The 22,315-nt window shown below is 50.4% G+C and overlaps 1 protein-coding gene across 3 annotated transcripts in view; it reads left to right on the plus strand.

The window, feature by feature from the left end:
• Positions 1 to 22,025, plus strand: part of LOC143806201 (class I histocompatibility antigen, F10 alpha chain-like) — a 71,556-nt gene extending 49,531 nt beyond the window's left edge. For 2 of the 3 annotated variants that reach the window (XM_077286323.1, XM_077286325.1), the window contains 3 exons: positions 2,794 to 2,889; positions 3,346 to 3,372; positions 7,745 to 7,852. In XM_077286323.1, coding sequence (XP_077142438.1) covers positions 2,794 to 2,889; positions 3,346 to 3,372; positions 7,745 to 7,803 — 182 coding nt within the window. In that variant the 3' untranslated portion in view covers positions 7,804 to 7,852. Of the gene's footprint in view, positions 1 to 2,793; positions 2,890 to 3,345; positions 3,373 to 7,744; positions 7,853 to 20,905; positions 20,944 to 21,045 lie in introns of those variants that run through there. The other variant, XM_077286324.1, reaches the window with a different exon arrangement.
• Positions 22,026 to 22,315: the final 290 nt, after the last annotated feature.

A 22,315-nucleotide genomic window follows, 5' to 3' on the forward strand; every position in this document is an offset into this window, starting at 1 on the left:
CAGAATTCTGTCACATTGCATAGATTCAGGTGTCTGTTCAGAAGACACCGCCAAATGGTGCACAGGTTTGCGCTCCCGCAAACGCCGATCAATCTGAATGGCCAGAGTCATTGACTCATTCAGACCTGCAGGCGTAGGGAACCCCACCATGACATTCTTAATGGCTTCAGAAAGACCTTCTCTGAAATTAGCAGCCAGGGCACACTCATTCCACTGAGTAAGCACCGACCATTTCCGAAATTTCTGGCAGTACACCTCTGCTTCATCTTGCCCCTGCGAGAGGGCCAATAACGTTTTTTCAGCCTGGTTCTCAAGATTAGGTTCCTCATAGAGCAATCCAAGGGCTAGAAAAAACGCATCTACACTAAGCAATGCAGGATCCCCTGGCGCCAATGCGAAGGCCCAATCTTGGGGGTCACCACGCAAAAAGGAAATGATAATCTTAACTTGCTGAACGGCATCACCAGAGGAACGAGGTTTCAAAGAAAGAAACAACTTACAATTGTTCCTAAAATTCAGGAACCTAGATCTATCTCCAGAAAACAACTCCGGAATAGGTATTCTAGGCTCTGACATAGGACTGTGAACAACAAAATCCTGAATACTTTGAACCCTAGCAGCAAGATGATCCAGACTGGAAGCCAAGCTCTGGACATCCATGTCAGCAGCTGAACTCAGAGCCACAGCAAGATTAAGAGGAGGAGAGAAGCTAGCCACAGCAGCTAGACACACGGCAACAAAAAAAAAAATGTCTCAAGGCTTCTTTTCTCCTGCTTCTGCCATGCAATTAACACTTTATCGGCCGGCTGTACTGTTATGATCCCTAGTGGCGGAGGATCACAAATAGATCAGCAGGTGATTAAACTAAGGACGAGCTCTAGGGAGATGGTAACTGGACTGATCGCAAATCTGAACCTATCCAAAACAACTAGAGGTAGCCGGTGAACGTGCCTAAAAAATTCTTAGACGTCTCGAGCCAGCCTGAGGAACTAGCTACCCCTAAAGAGAAAGAAAGACCTCGCTTGCCTCCAGAGAAATAATCCCCAAAGATATAGAAGCCCCCAACAAATATTAACGGTGAAGTAAGAAGAAGGCACATACATAGGGATGAAATCAGATTCAGCAAAAGAGGCCCACTAGTACTAGAAAGCAGAAAATAGAGCAGGGGTCTATGCGATCAATAAAAAACCCTTACAAAATATCCATCCTGAGATTTCAAGAACCCACACACCAACTAACGGTGTGTGGGGAGAAACTCAGCCCACTAGAGCAACCAGCAAGCGAGGGAATTACATTTTAGCAAGCTGGAACAGAAAACATGATAAACACTGCTGATTAAAAAATGAGCAAACAAAACTTAGCTTATCCTGGATGGACTGGGAGCAAGGTAGTCAGAAGGAATCTGAGTAGCACTGATTACATCGACAGCCGGCCACAAGTGGAAGTAAAACAGAGCTATATAGGAACCTCCCAGAGGATAACGAACCAGCTGATAGCCAGAGACCAGCAGGATAACAAACAAAGCCACCAGGGGGAGCCCAAAGCAAAAGTCACACAATACCACCAGTGACCACAAGAGGGAGCCCGAAAACAGAGTTCACAACAGAGGAATATCATTAATCCCAGGGAGACCTGCAAGTACTGAGTCATGGGATTTTTTAGGACTCACAGATGGAGCTGAGAGGAACAAACTATTTTTGGATGCAAGTATTTTCTGGTACTAGATTACAAGATCTATGAATCTCTTTAATGATAACTAGAGAAACAGAGAACACAACTACGGAGAGCCTCAAGAAGAGAAGCCTGTTCAGAGTCCTACGCCGGAGACACAGAAACTTCAGGAAAGTGCCTCTGCTTTTTCTAGTGTCAGGTCTGAATGTTATTACAAAATCAAATCTACAAAAGAACAAAGTCGGTCCAGTTACCCTACAGATTAGTCTTTTGGCTGATTCTACAGAGGTCAGATTTTTGTGGTCCGTGATGACTGTGATTTTACTTCACTACCAAAGGGCACTCTAAGTCCTGTCAGACCAACACAGGGTCAGGTAAGAAGTGTTCCTCTAAGCCAGTACAAGCTTGGACTGCCTGAAGTATCCAGTTAATTGCATCAGCCCCCTTTTTAGTCAAGTCACTCAATGGTTTGATAATCTTGGAAAAAATGTTAATGCATTTACAATAGTAATACTATAAAGGTTAAAAGGGTGGTCTGAAACTAACACTGATTTCATCCTAAATATCGGACTATTAATTGCAATAATCTTCATGCTTTTCTAATATAATTTCATTAAAATGTCCCTACCTTTCCCTCTGTACTCTCTCTGTTTTATTTTATTTTAGCCTTTCCTGGCCTAGAAATGAGGCGTCATCAGTATGTCCATTTCAGGGCCTGGGCTAGTCTCTGCTCTCCTAGACATGCATCACTTGTTAGTTCTGACTTATACTCAGTAGGATCTTGTAACTGTGCAATATTGTTTTCAATGTGCAGTGACAGTGCGCTCCCTCGCCAGGTCTGATGAGAAGTGATAAGCAGGTAAGAGAGAGCACTGTAAGGAGAGGACCTGGAGCAAAGGGAGAGGGAGATATGAGACCAGTGCTGCTTCCTACCCCCCAGAGTGACATCGGTTGCGGGGTCGGGGATAGTCTGTGCTTTTCCTGCTTGCTGGGTTCTCTCCTTACGATGTGGACTCACAGCTTCAGTCAGGAAGGCGACATTAGCTTTCAGGAAATTGGTCAATATGTGTAGATAGGTCATTTCAGATCATTATATCATATTCTCTTTGTTTTATCCTTTAGAACCTCCACAGGCCTCGCATCTGACTGTGGTCATCACTGTGGTCGCCATCGTTCTTATCCTCACACCCGTCATTGCTGGAGTCATTCTATATACAAGTAAGTACAGAAAAAAAGGGCTCAGTGTATCCGGACCACCACAACCTAGGAGACCATCGCTCTACTCACAGCAAAGACCATTCACACTACTGCAGTCTTAAAGAGTACACTAAGGCTGTGTTCACATGTGGCCGGCACAGAGTCGTCATTCCATCCAGGGTTTAACATCACCCGGATGTGAGAATGAAGAAAGAACAGATGGAATCATACTTATCTCTCCATTAGTTATTCTACAATCTTGGGACCTACAGCCACTGATCAGAGGCAACGACCGCGAGCCGAGGAAAGTCGAGAGAATCACACATCAGTCCATGAGAAATTAGAGAAATAAGACGTCTCCATGTTCATGTTACCTGTAGAAAATTCCTACTTACATATTCAGAAGGAAAGAGGATCTTTGTAACTTTCATGTTTTCCTCAGCTTTCTGTATTTAATCCCATCTCCTCTTATTTCAGGAAAGCAGAATTACCTGGCAGCTGACAGTGAGTATTCTGCTCTGGGTTCTGATCCCGACATTCACCGTTATGGGTCTAATATACATAGATTTGTTTATTTTACTCACTTATTAGCGCCATTAATTCCAGACATCATCGTCATCACTGTCCCCATCAGGGCTCACAATCTAAATTCCCCCTCAGAATGTCTTAGCAGTGTGACCGCTATTATACTTATATCCAGTGTGGTAGCGTATGTGATGGTTACTGTATATACGGTACTTTATTAGTCCGAGCACTTATTACTGTTGTGATGGGGGCTGGATAGGTTTTAGGACTGTGGGAAGTTGTAAGGATCTGCCATAAATTGTTAGAAAGCGGAAACAATATCTAGAGACCTTCTCTGCTGCACCGCCGGCAATGTCCTTCCCTCTGCCGCACCGCCGGTAATGTCCTTCCCTCTGCTGCACCGCGGGCAATGTCCTTCCCTCTGCCGCTCCGCCGGCAATGTCCTTCCCTCTGCCGCACCGCCGGCAATGTCCTTCCCTCTGCCGCACCGCCGGTAATGTCCTTCCGTCTGCTGCACCGCCGGCAATGTCCTTCCCTCTGCCGCACCGCCGGCAATGTCCTTCCCTCTGCTGCACCGCCGGTAATGTCCTTCCGTCTGCTGCACCGCTGGCAATGTCCTTCCCTCTGCCGAACCGCCGGCAATGTCCTTCCCTCTGCCGCACCGCCGGCAATGTCCTTCCCTCTGCCACAATGCTGACAATGTCCTTCCCTCTTCTGCACATGTCCTTCCCTCTGCCGCACCGCAGGCAATGGCCTTCCCTCTGCTGCACTGCTGGCAATGTCCTACCCTCTGCCGCACCGCCGGCAATGTCCTTCCCTCTGCTACACCGCCGGCAATGTCCTTCCCTCTGCCACACTGCCGGAAATGTCCTTCCCTCTGCCGCACAGCCGGAAATGTCCTTCCCTCTGCCGCACCGCTGACAATATCCTTCCCTCTGCCGCACCCCCAGCAATGTCCTTCCCTCTGCCGCACATGTCTTTCCCTCTGCTGCATCGCCGGCAATGTCCTTCCCTCTGCCCCACCGCCGGCAATGTCCTTCCCTCTGCTGCACCGCCGGCAATGTCCTTCCCTCTGCCGCACCGCGGGAAATGTCCTTCCCTCTGCCGCACAGCTGGAAATGTCCTTCCCTCTGCCGCACCGCTGACAATGTCCTTCCCTCTGCCGCACCGCCAACAATGTCCTTCCCTCTGCCGCACATGTCCTTCCCTCTGCTGCACCGCCGGAAATGTCCTTCCCTCTGCCCCACCGCCGGCAATGTCCTTCCCTCTGCCGCACCGCCGGCAATGTCCTTCCCTCTGCAACACCGCTGACAATGTCCTTCCCTCTGCTGCACACGTCCTTCCCTCTGCCGCACCGCCGGCAATGTCCTTCCCTCTGCCGCACCGCTGGCAATGTCCTTCCCTCTGCCACACCGCAGGCAATGGCCTTCCCTCTGCTGCACTGCCGGCAATGTCGTACCCTCTGCCGCATCGCCGGCAATGTCCTTCCCTCTGCCCCACCGCCGGCAATGTCCTTCCCTCTGCTGCACCGCCGGCAATGTCCTTCCCTCTGCCGCACCGCGGGAAATGTCCTTCCCTCTGCCGCACAGCCGGAAATGTCCTTCCCTCTGCCACACCGCTGACAATGTCCTTCCCTCTGCCGCACCGCCAACAATGTCCTTCCCTCTGCCGCACATGTCCTTCCCTCTGCTGCACCGCCGGAAATGTCCTTCCCTCTGCCCCACCGCCGGCAATGTCCTTCCCTCTGCCGCACCGCCGGCAATGTCCTTCCCTCTGCCGCACCGCCGGCAATATCCTTCCCTCTGCAACACCGCTGACAATGTCCTTCCCTCTGCTGCACATGTCCTTCCCTCTGCTGCACCGCTGGCAATGTCCTTCCCTCTGCCACACCGCAGGCAATGTCCTTCCCTCTGCCGCACCGCCGGAAATGTCCTTCCCTCTGCCGCACAGCCGGAAATGTCCTTCCCTCTGCCGCACAGCCGGAAATGTCCTTCCCTCTGCCGCACCGCTGACAATGTCCTTCCCTCTGCCGCACCGCCAACAATGTCCTTCCCTCTGCCGCACATGTCCTTCCCTCTGCCCCACCGCCGGCGATGTCCTTCCCTCTGCCCCACCGCCGGCAATGTCCTTCCCTCTGCCCCACCGCCGGCAATGTCCTTCCCTCTGCCGCATCCCCAACAATGTCCTTCCCCCTGCCGCACATGTCCTTCCCTCTGCTGCACCGCCGGCAATGTCCTTCCCTCTGCCCCACCGCCGGCAATGTCCTTCCCTCTGCCCCACCGCCGGCAATGTCCTTCCCTCTGCAACACCGATGACAATGTCCTTCCCTCTGCTGCACATGTCCTTCCCTCTGCCGCACCGCTGGCAATGTCCTTCCCTCTGCCACATCGCAGGCAATGGCCTTCCCTCTGCTGCACTGCCGGCAATGTCCTACCCTCTGCCGCACCGCCGGCAATGTCCTTCCCTCTGCTACACCGCCGGCAATGTCCTTCCCTCTAACGCACCGCCGGAAATGTCCTTCCCTCTGCCGCACCGCTGACAATGTCCTTCCCTCTGCCGCACCGCCAACAATGTCCTTCCCTCTGCCGCACATGTCCTTCCCTCTGCCCCACCGCCGGCAATGTCCTTCCCTCTGCCCCACCGCCGGCAATGTCCTTCCCTCTGCCCCACCGCCGGCAATGTCCTTCCCTCTGCCGCACCGCCGGCAATGTCCTTCCCTCTGCAACACCGCTGACAATGTCCTTCCCTCTGCTGCACAAGTCCTTCCCTCTGCCGCACCGCTGGCAATGTCCTTCCCTCTGCCACACCGCAGGCAATGGCCTTCCCTCTGCTGCACTGTCGGCAATGTCCTAACCTCTGCCGCACCGCCGGCAATGTCCTTCCCTCTGCTACACCGCCGGCAATGTCCTTCCCTCTGCCGCACCGCCGGAAATGTCCTTCCCTCTGCTATACCGCTGACAATATCCTTCCCTCTGCCGCACCCCCAACAATGTCCTTCCCTCTGCCGCACCGCCGGCAATGTCCTTCCCTCTGCAACACCGCTGACAATGTCCTTCCCTCTGCTGCACATGTCCTTCCCTCTGTCGCACCGCTGGCAATGTCCTTCCCTCTGCCACACCGCAGGCAATGGCCTTCCCTCTGCTGCACTGTCGGCAATGTCCTACCCTCTGCCGCACCGCCGGCAATGTCCTTCCCTCTGCTACACCGCCGGCAATGTCCTTCCCTCTGCCGCACCGCCGGAAATGTCCTTCCCTCTGCCACACAGCCGGAAATGTCCTTCCCTCTGCCGCACCGCTGACAATGTCCTTCCCTCTGCCGCACATGTCCTTCCCTCTGCCCCACCGCCGGCGATGTCCTTCCCTCTGCCCCACCGCCGGCAATGTCCTTCCCTCTGCCCCACCGCCGGCAATGTCCTTCCCTCTGCCCCACCGCCGGCAATGTCCTTCCCTCTGCTGCACCGCCGGCAATGTTCTTCCCTCTGCAACACCGCTGACAATGTCCTTCCCTCTGCTGCACATGTCCTTCCCTCTGCCACACCGCTGGCAATGTCCTTCCCTCTGCCACACCGCCGGCAATGTCCTTCCCTCTGCTACACCGCCGGCAATGTCCTTCCCTCTAACGCACCGCCGGAAATGTCCTTCCCTCTGCCGCACAGCTGGAAATGTCCTTCCCTCTGCCGCACCGCTGACAATGTCCTTCCCTCTGCCGCACCGCCAACAATGTCCTTCCCTCTGCCGGCAATGTCCTTCCCTCTGCCCCACCGCCGGCAATGTCCTTCCCTCTGCCCCACCACCGGCAATGTCCTTCCCTCTGCCGCACCACCGGCAATGTCCTTCCCTCTGCAACACCGCTGACAATGTCCTTCCCTCTGCTGCACATGTCCTTCCCTCTGCCGCACCGCTGGCAATGTCCTTCTGCAGCGCCCCCACTGCCGCAGGGCCGAGGGGTACCCGGTACCGGGCCTCTGAGTCTCTGCTCTGGGGTTGTCACGGTGGCTAGGCCCGGTCCGTGACCCTGCTGAGGGGCGCCCCAAATAATAGGTGTGGATGGTGGTGGTGGTGCGGTGCAGTAAATAATGAGGACACCAGGTTGCAGTCTCTTTACCTCTTTACTGAAGGCTTCTGGGTCCTCAGTCCGGAATACAGTTAGCCGGGCTGCGCAAGTCCGGCCGGTCCGATGGCACCTCCAGAGTTCCCTTTGCAGGTGGAAATCTGTGCCTTCCTTCTAGCGCTTATGTGTTGTGGTCCTCCCCTCCTGTGGTTACGGGATAGTCCCCACAACTGTTGTGTCTGTTTCTCGTGTTCCCTCACAACTCGATTTTGATGTTCTTCTTCTTCTTCTCGTCCCCCAGATCTTATGGTAGGACGCACCCGTATGACGGGAAGGCTCGGAGCTCTTCCGGGACCCTAGAGTCGCCCCTCTCCACAAGTTGCCCCCTATGTCTGCGTAGGTGATGTAGGTGAGACAGCCAGCCTATAGCTCTGTGCCCTGCCGTTGGTTTGAAGTAATGCTTAGAGCCCTGTACTTCCTCGGCGTTCCGGCCACCGGTTATTTACGCCTCAGTAGGATGTTGCCTCGGTCTAACAGCACGACTCCTACTGGTATTCTCCCTGTTGCGTTGATCTCGTTTCTCACTCAGCACAATAAATCTCGCTTCTTGTCCTTTCTTAGGGCACCGCCGCTATGAAGTGCAGGCGCGGTCCCGTAGCTTTCTCTCTGTTTGCCAGGCCTCTGTCAGGATCCCACCCCTGACAGGGACCCTACCGAATCTTCCCCTACAACACCCTCTGCCACAAGGTGTTGCCTGGTTCCAACCCAGTCAGCGTTCTCTCTAACTTCCTGCCTAACCCCCAGTTTTACCAGACTGTGAGGAGTGGCCTAATGAATAGTACCCTTAGCTCCCCCTGGAGGCCAGACTGTGAAATGTATTGGTGTATGTGATACCTGGTCAGATGAACTCCTTCAGTGCCATCAGACGTACCATAGCCCCCCTTAGCGGCGGAGCCACAGTACTGCAATGACCAGGACTCTGGGGCGCTGCACTCCCCCCCGGTTAAATCCAGTACTCCTGGACTGGGAAGAAAACAACAATACATGTCAGCAAAAAGACATACAATTTTGAAAATGCAAGTACAAGTCAACTTTTTAACAGAGCTTCCCTTTATGGGAGGTGAGGACACTTGAACGTTACAAACATGGTTAAATACTTTTTAAATAACTTTACTATAAATAACTTTTCTTACCCAACCGGGTATTCTACTAAGTGCAAAATTTTTAACATTAATCCAACTTTGCCTTTAAGGACGTACTCGCTAAATCCACTAAAGACCTTCTTATATCACATATAAGGCTAATTAACTTTTATGCATTCTCCTTCTTTACGTCTGCAGGACCGCCTGTCCTAACTGCTCCAGACCTACTGCCTCTCCTTTCTGTTACAGGACCGCTCCTTTCCGCCCGAGCCTACTGTCCTTCCACTACTATACACAGTATAGAACATATCATTTTTCTTTCAGTTTAAGATCACTGAGCCATGTCTATATGGCTCCTAGGAGGACTCACTACTAACCCCTACGGGTTTTAGCAGCAAAATAGCAGAGGAAAACAATGAACTATTTACAATCATTAAAGCTTACTCATTACTCTGATGGTGGTTGTGCAGGGGGTGGTCTTCTTCCAGGCCTCACCCGGCCAACGGGTCGCGTTGGTGCAGCAAGGACCGGTCCTGGCTCCAGCAGTGACAGGATCCCTCGTCGGGATGCCCTCCTTGCTTGTGGGCGAGCGCGACCCAGAGGCACGCGGTGGACCCGGACCTCCTGAGTTTCCGCGGGGACGGGCTCCGGCACCTTCCCTGCAGAAGGCTTGTCCTCCGGCATGATCCTCAGGCCCTGTGCCTGCAGCTCACACTCCGCCGCGGTCGGGATGAAAGAAGCGGGGGACACCGGAGACAGGCAGACCTCTGTAGGTTGGCCCAGCCGAGCGATCACACGGGCATCGGCTTCCAGGCGGCAGGCTATCTGCCGGGCCTCTGCTGCAGCCACACACTCCTCAGACATCGGCCATGGGGGTCGGCCTATCAGTAGCTCCGCCAGGGTCAATTCCCGCAACGATGGCGTGTCCGGGGCTGTGTCGGGTTGTGCAGCCTCTTGCTGAGTCGGGTCATTCCCACGCGGTGCTTCCGGCGTCGCCATTTTCGCTTCCTCTCTGGTGTCCTCTTCCCGCGGTCTCTTTCGTGGGCGGCCCCGTCTCCATGGTCTCCATCCTCCAAAGAGAATGAGGAGGCGGACCTCGGCTGCTGACGGACACGTCCTCAGGACACAGAAATATTTAGACTGGGCGGCCATGGTCGTTCGCGCTCTCCAGCTTGTCTACGCCCACTCCACGCCCCTCTTCTTCTCCTGCGCTCTCCTCAGCGCTGTAATGGCGGCGGATTTTGGCGGCAAGTGGCACAGCACAGTCTTTGCAATAAAGTACAGTCCAAGCACAGTAAATCACAGTTCCAAGGCACACATGACCCGATTCTTCAGGCTTAAGTAGATCCTGTTCGTGACGCCAAGTTTTGCAGCGCCCCCACTGCCGCAGGGCCGAGGGGTACCCGGTACCGGGCCTCTGAGTCTCTGCTCTGGGGTTGTCACGGTGGCTAGGCCCGGTCCGTGACCCTGCTGAGGGGCGCCCCAAATAATAGGTGTGGATGGTGGTGGTGGTGCGGTGCAGTAAATAACGAGGACACCAGGTTGCAGTCTCTTTACCTCTTTACTGAAGGCTTCTGGGTCCACAGTCCGGAATACGGTTAGCCGGGCTGCGCAAGTCCGGCCGGTCCGATGGCACCTCCAGAGTTCCCTTTGCAGGTGGAAATCTGTGCCTTCCTTCTAGCGCTTATGTGTTGTGGTCCTCCCCTGCTGTGCTTACGGGATAGTCCCCACAACTGTTGTGTCTGTTTCTCGTGTTCCCTGTTGTGAATTTGGATTCTGGGCTCCCCCGGTGGCTACTGGTGGAATTGAACTGGTGTCTTCATCTTCTCTGTTCACCTGTTCCCATCAAGATGTGGGAGTCGCTATATAACCTTGCTGCTCTGTTAGTTGCTTGCCGGTCAACAATGTTATCAGAAGCCTCTCTGTGCTTGTTCCTGCTCCTAGACAACTACTAGATAAGTTGGACTCTTGTCCATGTTTGTTTTTGCATTTTTGTTCCAGTTCACAGCTGTAGTTTCGTTACTGTGTCTGGAAAGCTCTTGTGAACAGGAATTGCCACTCTGGTGTTATGAGTTAATGCCAGAGTTTTAAAGTAATTTCTGGATGGTGTTTTGATAGGGTTTTCAGCTGACCATGAAAGTGTCCTTTCTGTCTTCTGCTATGTAGTAAGTGGACCTCAAATTTGCTAAACCTATTTTCATACTACGTTTGTTATTTCATCTTAATTCACCGCCAATACATGTGGGGGGCCTCTGTCTCCTTTCGGGGTATTTCTCTAGAGGTGAGCTAGGACTAATATTTTCCTCTGCTAGCATTATTTAGTCCTCCGGCTGGTGCTGGGCATCTAGAATCAACGTAGGCATGCTACCCGGCCACTGCTAGTTGTGCGTTAGGTTTAGTTCATGGTCAGCTCAGTTCCCATCTTCCAAGAGCTAGTTCCTTTATATGCTGATGCTATGATCTCTTGCCATTGAGATCATGACAGTTTGACCGGCCCACTAAAGGGTTAAAATCCTTGGCTGAGAAAGGAGAGAAATAAGTAGTCTGCTGAAATTTTTTTTTTTTTTTTTTTTTTTCTCTCCTTCTAATCTTTGAATGGTTCTGTGTCCACCTGTTTGTAATGGATCTTCAGAGTGTAACTGCAGGTTTGAATAATCTCGCCACGAAGGTACAAAATTTGCAAGATTTTGTTTGTCATGCACCTGTATCTGAGCCGAGAATTCCTTTGCCGGAATTTTTCTCGGGGAATAGATCTGGGTTTCAGAATTTTCGAAATAATTGCAAATTATTTTTGTCCCTGAAATCTCGCTCTGCCGGAGACCCTGCACAGCAGGTCAGGATTGTGATTTCCTTGCTCCGGGGCGACCCTCAAGACTGGGCTTTTTCATTGACACCAGGGGATCCTGCGTTGCTCAATGTGGATGCGTTTTTTCTGGCCTTGGGGTTGCTTTATGACGAACCTCATTTGGAGCTTCAGGCAGAAAAAACTTTGATGTCCCTATCTCAGGGGCAAGATGAAGCGGAAATTTACTGCCAAAGATTCCGTAAATGGTCTGTGCTTACTCAGTGGAATGAGTGCGCCCTGGCGGCGACTTTCAGAGAGGGTCTCTCTGATGCCATTAAGGATGTTATGGTGGGGTTCCCTGTGCCTGCGGGTCTGAATGAGTCCATGACAATGGCTATTCAGATCGATAGGCGTTTGCGGGAGCGCAAACCAGTGCACCATCTGGCGGTGTCCACTGAGAAATCGCCAGAGAGTATGCAGTGTGATAGAATTCTGTCCCGAAGCGAGCGGCAGAATTTTAGACGGAAAAATGGGTTGTGTTTCTATTGTGGTGATTCTACTCATGTTATATCAGCATGCTCTAAGCGCACTAAAAAGCTTGGTAAATCTGTTTCCATTTGCACCTTACCGTCTAAGTTTATTCTATCTGTGACCCTGATTTGCTCTTTGTCATCTATTACCACGGACGCCTATGTCGACTCTGGCGCCGCGTTGAGTCTTATGGATTGGTCCTTTGCCAAACGCTGTGGGTATGATTTAGAGCCTTTGGAGACTCCTATTCCTCTGAAGGGGATTGACTCCACCCCATTGGCTAATAATAAACCACAATACTGGACACAAGTAACTATGCGTATTAATCCGGATCACCAGGAGATTATTCGCTTTCTGGTGCTGTGTAATCTACATGATGATTTGGTGCTAGGATTGCCTTGGCTGCAATCTCACAACCCAGTCCTCGACTGGAGAGCTATGTCTGTGTTGAGCTGGGGATGTAAGGGGGCTCATGGGGATGTACCTGTGGTTTCCATTTCATCATCTATTCCCTCTGAAATTCCTGAGTTCCTGTCTGACTATCGTGACGTCTTTGAAGAATCCAAGCTTGGTTCGTTACCTCCGCACCGAGAGTGCGATTGTGCCATAGATTTAATCCCGGGTAGTAAATACCCAAAGGGTCGTTTATTTAATCTGTCTGTGCCTGAACATGCTGCTATGCGAGAATATATAAAGGAGTCCTTGGAAAAGGGACATATTCGTCCATCGTCATCTCCCTTAGGAGCCGGTTTTTTCTTTGTGTCAAAAAAAGACGGCTCTTTGAGACCATGTATTGATTATCGGCTTTTGAATAAAATCACTGTTAAATATCAATACCCATTGCCGTTGCTGACTGATTTGTTTGCTCGCATAAAGGGGGCCAAGTGGTTCTCTAAGATTGACCTTCGTGGGGCGTATAATTTGGTGCGAATCAGGCAGGGGGATGAGTGGAAAACCGCATTTAATACGCCCGAGGGCCATTTTGAGTATTTAGTGATGCCTTTTGGTCTTTCAAATGCTCCGTCAGTTTTCCAGTCCTTTATGCATGATATTTTTCGCGATTATTTGGATAGATTTATGATTGTGTATCTGGATGATATTCTGATTTTTTCGGATGACTGGGACTCTCATGTCCAGCAAGTCAAGAGGGTTTTTCAGGTTTTGCGGTCTAATTCTTTGTGTGTGAAGGGTTCTAAGTGTGTTTTTGGGGTACAGAGGATTTCCTTTTTGGGATATATTTTTTCCCCCTCTTCCATTGAGATGGATCCTGTCAAGGTACAAGCTATTTGTGATTGGACGCAGCCCTCTTCTCTTAAGAGTCTTCAGAAGTTTTTGGGCTTTGCTAACTTTTATCGTCGATTTATTGCTGGTTTTTCGGATATTGCTAAGCCATTGACCGATTTGACTAAGAAGGGTGCTGATGTTGCCGATTGGTCCCCTGATGCTGTGGAGGCCTTTCGGGAGCTCAAGCGCCGTTTTTCCTCTGCCCCTGTATTGCGTCAGCCTGATGTTGCTCTACCTTTTCAGGTTGAGGTCGACGCTTCTGAGATCGGAGCTGGGGCAGTGTTGTCGCAGAAAAGTTCTGACTGCTCCGTGATGAGGCCTTGTGCCTTCTTTTCCCGTAAATTTTCGCCCGCTGAGCGGAATTATGATGTTGGGAATCGGGAGCTTTTGGCCATGAAGTGGGCTTTTGAGGAGTGGCGCCATTGGCTTGAGGGGGCCAGACATCAGGTGGTGGTATTGACTGACCACAAAAATTTGATTTATCTTGAGACCGCCAGGCGCCTGAATCCTAGACAGGCGCGCTGGTCATTATTTTTCTCTCGGTTTAATTTTGTGGTGTCATACCTACCGGGTTCTAAGAATGTTAAGGCGGATGCCCTTTCTAGGAGTTTTGAGCCTGACTCGCCTGGTAACTCTGAGCCCACAGGTATCCTTAAGGATGGAGTGGTATTGTCAGCCGTTTCTCCAGACCTGCTGCGGGCCTTGCAGGAGTTTCAGGCGGATAGACCTGATCGTTGCCCACCTGATAAACTGTTTGTTCCTGATGATTGGACCAGTAGAGTCATCTCTGAGGTTCATTCTTCTGCGTTGGCAGGTCATCCTGGCATTTTTGGTACCAGGGATTTGGTGGCAAGGTCCTTCTGGTGGCCTTCCCTGTCACGAGATGTGCGAGGCTTTGTGCAGTCTTGTGACGTTTGTGCTCGGGCCAAGCCTTGTTGTTCTCGGGCTAGTGGATTGTTATTGCCCTTGCCTATTCCTAAGAGGCCTTGGACGCACATCTCGATGGATTTTATTTCAGATCTGCCTGTTTCTCAGAAGATGTCTGTCATCTGGGTGGTGTGTGACCGTTTCTCTAAGATGGTCCATTTGGTTCCTCTGCCCAAGTTGCCTTCTTCTTCCGAGTTGGTTCCTCTGTTTTTTCAAAATGTTGTTCGTTTGCATGGTATTCCTGAGAATATCGTTTCTGACAGAGGGACCCAATTCGTGTCTAGATTTTGGCGGGCATTCTGTGCTAGGATGGGCATAGATTTATCTTTTTCGTCCGCTTTCCATCCTCAGACGAATGGCCAGACCGAGCGGATTAATCAGACCCTGGAGACATATCTGAGGTGTTTTGTGTCTGCTGACCAGGATGATTGGGTTGCTTTTTTGCCATTGGCGGAGTTCGCTCTCAATAATCGGGCCAGCTCTGCCACTTTGGTGTCCCCGTTTTTCTGTAATTCGGGGTTTCATCCTCGATTTTCCTCTGGTCAGGTGGAATCTTCGGATTGTCCTGGAGTGGATGCTGTGGTGGAGAGATTGCATCAGATCTGGGGGCAGGTGGTGGACAATTTGAGGTTGTCCCAGGAGAAGACTCAGCTTTTTGCCAACCGCCACCGTCGTGTTGGTCCTCGGCTTTGTGTTGGGGATTTGGTGTGGTTGTCTTCTCGTTTTGTCCCTATGAGGGTCTCTTCTCCTAAGTTTAAGCCTCGGTTCATCGGCCCGTATAAGATATTGGAGATTCTTAACCCTGTTTCCTTCCGTTTGGACCTCCCTGCATCCTTTTCTATTCATAACGTTTTTCATCGGTCATTATTGCGCAGGTATGAGGTACCGGTTGTGCCTTCCGTTGAGCCTCCTGCTCCGGTGTTGGTTGAGGGTGAGTTGGAGTACGTTGTGGAGAAAATCTTAGACTCTCGTGTTTCCAGACGGAGACTCCAGTATCTGGTCAAGTGGAAGGGATACGGCCAGGAGGATAATTCTTGGGTGAATGCATCTGATGTTCATGCCTCTGATCTGGTTCGTGCCTTTCATAGGGCCCATCCTGATCGCCCTGGTGGTTCTGGTGAGGGTTCGGTGCCCCCTCCTTGAGGGGGGGGTACTGTTGTGAATTTGGATTCTGGGCTCCCCCGGTGGCTACTGGTGGAATTGAACTGGTGTCTTCATCTTCTCTGTTCACCTGTTCCCATCAAGATGTGGGAGTCGCTATATAACCTTGCTGCTCTGTTAGTTGCTTGCCGGTCAACAATGTTATCAGAAGCCTCTCTGTGCTTGTTCCTGCTCCTAGACAACTACTAGATAAGTTGGACTCTTGTCCATGTTTGTTTTTGCATTTTTGTTCCAGTTCACAGCTGTAGTTTCGTTACTGTGTCTGGAAAGCTCTTGTGAACAGGAATTGCCACTCTGGTGTTATGAGTTAATGCCAGAGTTTTAAAGTAATTTCTGGATGGTGTTTTGATAGGGTTTTCAGCTGACCATGAAAGTGTCCTTTCTGTCTTCTGCTATGTAGTAAGTGGACCTCAAATTTGCTAAACCTATTTTCATACTACGTTTGTTATTTCATCTTAATTCACCGCCAATACATGTGGGGGGCCTCTGTCTCCTTTCGGGGTATTTCTCTAGAGGTGAGCTAGGACTAATATTTTCCTCTGCTAGCATTATTTAGTCCTCCGGCTGGTGCTGGGCATCTAGAATCAACGTAGGCATGCTACCCGGCCACTGCTAGTTGTGCGTTAGGTTTAGTTCATGGTCAGCTCAGTTCCCATCTTCCAAGAGCTAGTTCCTTTATATGCTGATGCTATGATCTCTTGCCATTGAGATCATGACAGTTCCCTCACAACTCGATTCTGATGTTCTTCTTCTTCTTCTCGTCCCCCAGATCTTATGGTAGGACGCACCCGTATGACGGGAAGGCTCGGAGCTCTTCCGGGACCCTAGAGTCGCCCCTCTCCACAAGTTGCCCCCTATGTCTGCGTAGGTGATGTAGGTGAGACAGCCAGCCTATAGCTCTGTGCCCTGCCGTTGGTTTGAAGTAATGCTTAGAGCCCTGTACTTCCTCGGCGTTCCGGCCACCGGTTATTTACGCCTCAGTAGGATGTTGCCTCGGTCTAACAGCACGACTCCTACTGGTATTCTCCCTGTTGCGTTGATCTCGGTTCTCACTCAGCACAGTGAGCCACAGTACTGCAACGACCAGGACTCTGGGGCGCTGCACTTCCCTCTGCCACACCGCAGGCAATGGCCTTCCCTCTGCTGCACTGCCGGCAATGTCCTACCCTCTGTTGCACCGCCGGCAATGTCCTTCCCTCTGCTACACCGCCGGCAATGTCCTTCCCTCTGCCGCACCGCCGGAAATGTCCTTCCCTCTGCCGCACAGCCGGAAAGGTCCTTCCCTCTGCCGCACCGCTGACAATGTCCTTCCCTCTGCTGCATATGTCCTTCTCCCTGCCACATGCCCGCACATGTCCTTCCCCCATCGGGTCTCACAATCTAAATCCCCCTCAGTATGTCTTGGCAATGTCCTTCCCTCTGCCGCACAGCCGGAAATGTCCTTCCCTCTGCCGCACAGCCAACAATGTCCTTCCCTCTGCTGCATATGTCCTTCCCCCTGCCACATGCCCGCACATGTCCTTCCCCCATCGGGGCTCACAATCTAAATCCCCCTCAGTATGTCTTGGCAATGTCCTTCCCTCTGCCGCACATGTCCTTCCCTCTGCCGCACCGCCGGCAATGTCCTTCCCTCCACCGCACCACCACTGTGATGGCGGACTAACGGAATAATGTAGTAATATCACTACTGGAGGCGGCTGCTGGGTCCTACACAGGGGCGTAACTACCGCGGTCGCAGCGGTCGCCATTGCGACCGGGCCCCGCAGGTCAGGGGCCCAGGGCCGGCCCCTGACCTGCGGGGCCGGACTGGCCATCGGGCACTTCTGGCAAATGCCAGAAGAGCCGGTGCCAGTAGTGGGCCGCCCGCTGTACTGTTCCGCCCCCCGCCAGTGCCGCCGCCGCCGCATTTAACTATACCGGCGTCTATGACACCGGTATAGTTCAATGCAATGATGTCGGAGAGAGCGTCACCTGACGCTCCCTCTCCCATCATTCCCCGCTCTGCCTCTGACAGTACACTGCGGGTGCGCGATGACGTCATATCATCGCGCACCTGCTGTGTCCTGCGCAGACTGCAGCCACCGAGACAGGAGCAGGGACGAGCAGCGCGGGCAAAAGGAAAGGTGAGGAGAGTGTTTTTTTTTTTTCTTTTTAACCGGACTGTGGGGCCATTATCGGGGGTGGTGGGATGAGATGCGGGCTGTGCTCTATATACCCCTGTGCGGGCTGTGCTGTATATACCCCTGTGCGGGCTGTGCTCTATATACCCCTGTGCGGGCTGTGCTGTATAATGTACCACTGTGCGGGCTGTGCTGGATATACCACTGTGCGGGCTGTGCTGGATATACCACTGTGCGGGCTGTGCTCTATATACCCCTGTGCGGGCTGTGCTGTATATACCCCTGTGCCGGCTGTGCTGTATACATCCCTGTGCGGGCTGTGCTGTATATACCCATGCTGGCTGTGCTCTATATACCCCTGTGCGGGCTGTGCTCTATATACCCCTGTGCGGGCTCTGCTGTATATACCCCTGTGCCGGCTGTGCTGTATACATCTCTGTGCGGGCTGTGCTGTATATACCCATGCTGGCTGTGCTCTATATACCCCTGTGCGGGCTGTGCTGTATATACCACTGTGCGGGCTGTGCTCTATATACCCCTGTGCGGGCTGTGCTCTATATACCCCTGTGCAGGCTGTGCTGTATATATCCCTGTGCGGGCTGTGCTGTATATATCCCTGTGCGGGCTGTGCTCTATATACCCCTGTGCGGGCTGTGCTCTATATACCACTGTGCGGGCTGTGCTGGATATACCACTGTGCGGGCTGTGCTCTATATACCACTGTGCGGGCTGTGCTGGATATACCACTGTGCGGGCTGTGCTGGATATACCACTGTGCGGGCTGTGCTCTATATACCGCTGTGCTCTATATACCACTGTGCGGGCTGTGCTGGATACACCACTGTGCGGGCTGTGCTGGATATACCACTGTGCAGGCTGTGCTGGATATACCACTGTGCGGGCTGTCCTGGATATACCACTGTGCGGGCTGTGCTCTATATACCACTGTGCGGGCTGTGCTGGATACACCACTGTGCGGGCTGTGCTGGATATACCACTGTGCGGGCTGTGCTGGATATACCACTGTGCGGGCTGTGCTCTATATACCACTGTGCAGGCTGTGCTGGATATACCACTGTGCGGGCTGTGCTCTATATACCACTGTGCGGGCTGTGCTCTATATACCACTGTGCGGGCTGTGCTCTATATACCACTGTGCGGGCTGTGCTCTATATACCACTGTGCGGGCTGTGCTCTATATACCACTGTGCGGGCTGTGCTGGATATACCACTGTGCGGGCTGTCCTGGATATACCACTGTGGGGGCTGTGCTCTATATACCACTGTGCGGGCTGTGCTGGATATACCACTGTGCGGGCTGTGCTGGATATAACACTGTGCGGGCTGTGCTGGATATACCACTGTGCGGGCTGTGCTGGCACCCAACACCATGTTGCAGTGCAGGAGATTCCTGCAACAGTCCGAGGCGTATCTAGGGGAATGTGGGGGGGGGGGCCCATTTGGAAGTTCGCACCGGGGCCCATAGCTTTGTAGTTACACCACTGGTCCTACACATATACACTGCATGCAGAATTGTTAGGCAAGTTGTTTTTTTTTATCACATGATACTTTTTATACATGTTGTCCTATTCCAAGTTGTTCAGGCTTGAGAGCCAACTACCAATTAAGTAAATCAGGTGATTTGCATCTCTGTAATGAGGAGGGGTGTTGTCTAATGACATCAAAACCCTATATAAGGTGTGCTTAATTATTAGGCAACTTCCTTTCCTTTGGCAAAATGGGTCAGAAGAAGATTTGATGGGCTCTGAAATGTCCAAAATTGTGAGATGTCTTGCAGAGGAATGCAGCAGTGTTGAAATTGCCAAACGTTTGAAGCGTGATCACCGAACAATCAAGCATTTCATGGCAAATAGCCATCAGGGTCACAAGAATCGTGTTGGGAAAAAAAGGAGCAAAATAACTGCCCATGAATTGAGGAAAATCAAGCGTGAAGCTGCCAAGATGCCATTTGCCACCAGTTTTGCCATATTTCATAGCTGCAACGTTACTGGAGTAACAAAAAGCACAAGGTGTGCGATACTCAGGGACATGGCCAAGGTAAGGAAGGCTGAAAAACCACCACCTTTGAACAAGAAACATAAGATAAAACGTCAAGACTGGGCTAAGAAATATCTTAAGACTGACTTTTCAAAGGTTTTATGGACTGATGAAATGAGAGTGACTCTTGATGGGCCAGAGGCTGGATCAGTAAAGGGCAGAGAGCTCCACTCCGACTCAGACGCCAGCAAGGTGGAGGTGGGGGACTGGTATGGGCTGGGATCATCAAAGATGAACTTGTGGGACCTTTTTGGGTTGAGGATGGAGTGAAGCTCAACTCCCAGACCTACTGCCAGTTTCTGGAAGACAACTTCTTCAAGCAGTGGTACAGGAAAAAGTCGGTATCGTTCAAGAAAAACATGATTTTCATGCAGGACAATGCTCCATCACATGCCTCCAACTACTCCACAGCGTGGCTGGCCAGTAAAGGTCTCAAAGAAGGAAAAATAATGACATGGCCCCCTTGTTCACCTGATCTGAACCCCATAGAGAACCTGTGGTCCCTCATAAAATGTGAGATCTACAGGGAGGGAAAACAGTCAACCTCTCGGAACAGTGTCTGGGAGGCTGTGGTGGCTGCTGCACCCAATGTTCATCGTAAACAGCAAGCAACTGACAGAATCTATGGATGGAGGCTGCTGAGTGTCATCATAAAGAAAGGTGGCTATATTGGTCACTCATTGTTTGGGGTTTTGTTTTTGCATGTCAGAGATGTTTATTTCTAAATTTTGTGCAGTGATATTGGTTTACCTGGTGAAAATAAACAAGTGAGATGGGAATATATTTGGTTTTTATTAAGTTGCCTAATAATTCTGCACAGTAATAGTTACCTGCACAAACAGATATCCTCCTAAGATAGCCAAATCTAAAAAAAAAACCACCCCAACTTCCAAAAATATTAAGCTTTGATATTTATGAGTCTTTTGGGTTGATTGAGAACATAGTTGTTGATCAATAATAAAAATAATCCTCTAAAACACAACTTGCCTAATAATTCTGCACACAGTGTATAGTATGAACAGTGTTCAGTGGAGTAAGATCTGACCATGAATATGACACAATAACAAGTGATTGAAGTCCAAATCTTACTTCTCTTATTAATCCCTGCATCTTCTCAGAACTGACAGTTATTAAAAAGAAAATATTATTTTGCAGATAAATTTCTCATTTATTTAGTGTGTAACAAGCACAAACCAAAAATCCCAGCTCGGCTCCACGTGCGACATTAACGCCTCATATTCCAACTGGATCCTTAGAATATAACAGCGATCGAGAAAATCTGCGTCATCCATGTAATATTCCCAACGAGATCATCAGAGTATAAGAGGTGCATACTGTATATCTGCAGACGGAGCTAAAAGAAGATATGACAGACCCCGTGTCTAGTTATCAGGGGAACTCTGCCAGTTTTCTGGTGTTATTTTACGCGACAAACATTTCTCCTTCTCTCGCAGCTTCCGGTGCCTCCTCTGACTTATAAACCTCCATAACTGTAAGTAAATATCGGATCCTGATGATAATGACTCTGTAATAAACGATTATTGGGCGGCTGTGAGAACAGTATAATTAACCCTTATTATCATTCAATCTCTAGGAGCAGAAAACAGAAGATCGGAGCGTCCATGGACGTCGCTGTCGCCTTCTCTTTCACCCGCGATTCCTCAGTTATTTCCGTTCAGGATCTGTAAATCATTGTCCTGAAGAAGGCGCCATAGATTGTGAGCCCTCGCGGGCAGGGTCCTCTCTCCTCCTGGACCAGTTGTAACTTGTATTGTTCAAGATTATTGTACTTGTTTTTATTATGTATACCCCTCCTCACATGTAAAGCGCCATGGAATAAATGGCGCTATAATAATTAATAATAATAATAATATGTACGGAAGACATTTAGGGTGATTTGTCCATTATTTTGTATTTATTCTTGTTGTTACTGATGTCTCTGTCTCCTATAGGAGCTATTGTAGGACCCGTTTCCCCAGCTCAGTATTTGCTATAGACACTTCATACACATGAGCTCATCTCACCTTCATCTCCGGCTGATTTGCAGAAAGCATTTACCATTCGGTTTAAAGAAGTTCAATCTGAACCAAAAGAACCATTAGCTATGTGTTATGGTGTGAGGTCTCCGCCGACACCGAGGCTTTATAGACTGGGGACGTATTATCCCCACGTGTCCTGTGGTCTTCCCATAGCTGTAGATTGCAGTGATTGTCCTTTGTGCTCTTCGATCTCCCAGCACTGACTCTTTCAGATATCTGTGAGTCAAGGATTTCACGGAGAGAACATGAACCCATTATAGTCTATTCAGGTTGTTCACATGTCCGAGTTATTCTGCAGATGTGAGTTACTGGATCAAAATTACCCATCTCAGTCTGTAGGTCCAAGAAAATCACTGATAACACATGGATACCAACCTTGGGCAGTACTTGATTAACATCGCAGTGAATAGGAGAAGATTTACAATTTATTTATTCATTTTTTTTTATATGTGAAAATCACTGAAGGAAACACTGTAAAAACTGACACATTGACAACATGTAATTAAACACTGTTAATTAACTTTCTTATGTTATAAATAGTATAATAGCTAATATTAATGGTTAATATTATTATCCACCACAAGAGGCCGTGCCTGCTCATTAGTTCATAATTTCTCAAAAAATGTATAAATTCTGCTAGAAGAGGGAGCTCCTGCTTACTGATTTCCATATTGTAAAAGCATTAATATAATCCACCACAAGAGGGAGCTCCTGCTCATTGGTTTCTATAATATAAAACATTAATACAATCCACCACAAGACGGAGCTCCTGCTCACTGATTTCTATATTGTTAAAACATTAAAATAATCCACCACAAGAGGGAG

The sequence above is a fragment of the Ranitomeya variabilis genome, chromosome 2 (genome assembly GCF_051348905.1).
Source record: "Ranitomeya variabilis isolate aRanVar5 chromosome 2, aRanVar5.hap1, whole genome shotgun sequence".
In the NCBI taxonomy this organism is placed as follows: Eukaryota; Metazoa; Chordata; class Amphibia; order Anura; family Dendrobatidae; genus Ranitomeya; species Ranitomeya variabilis.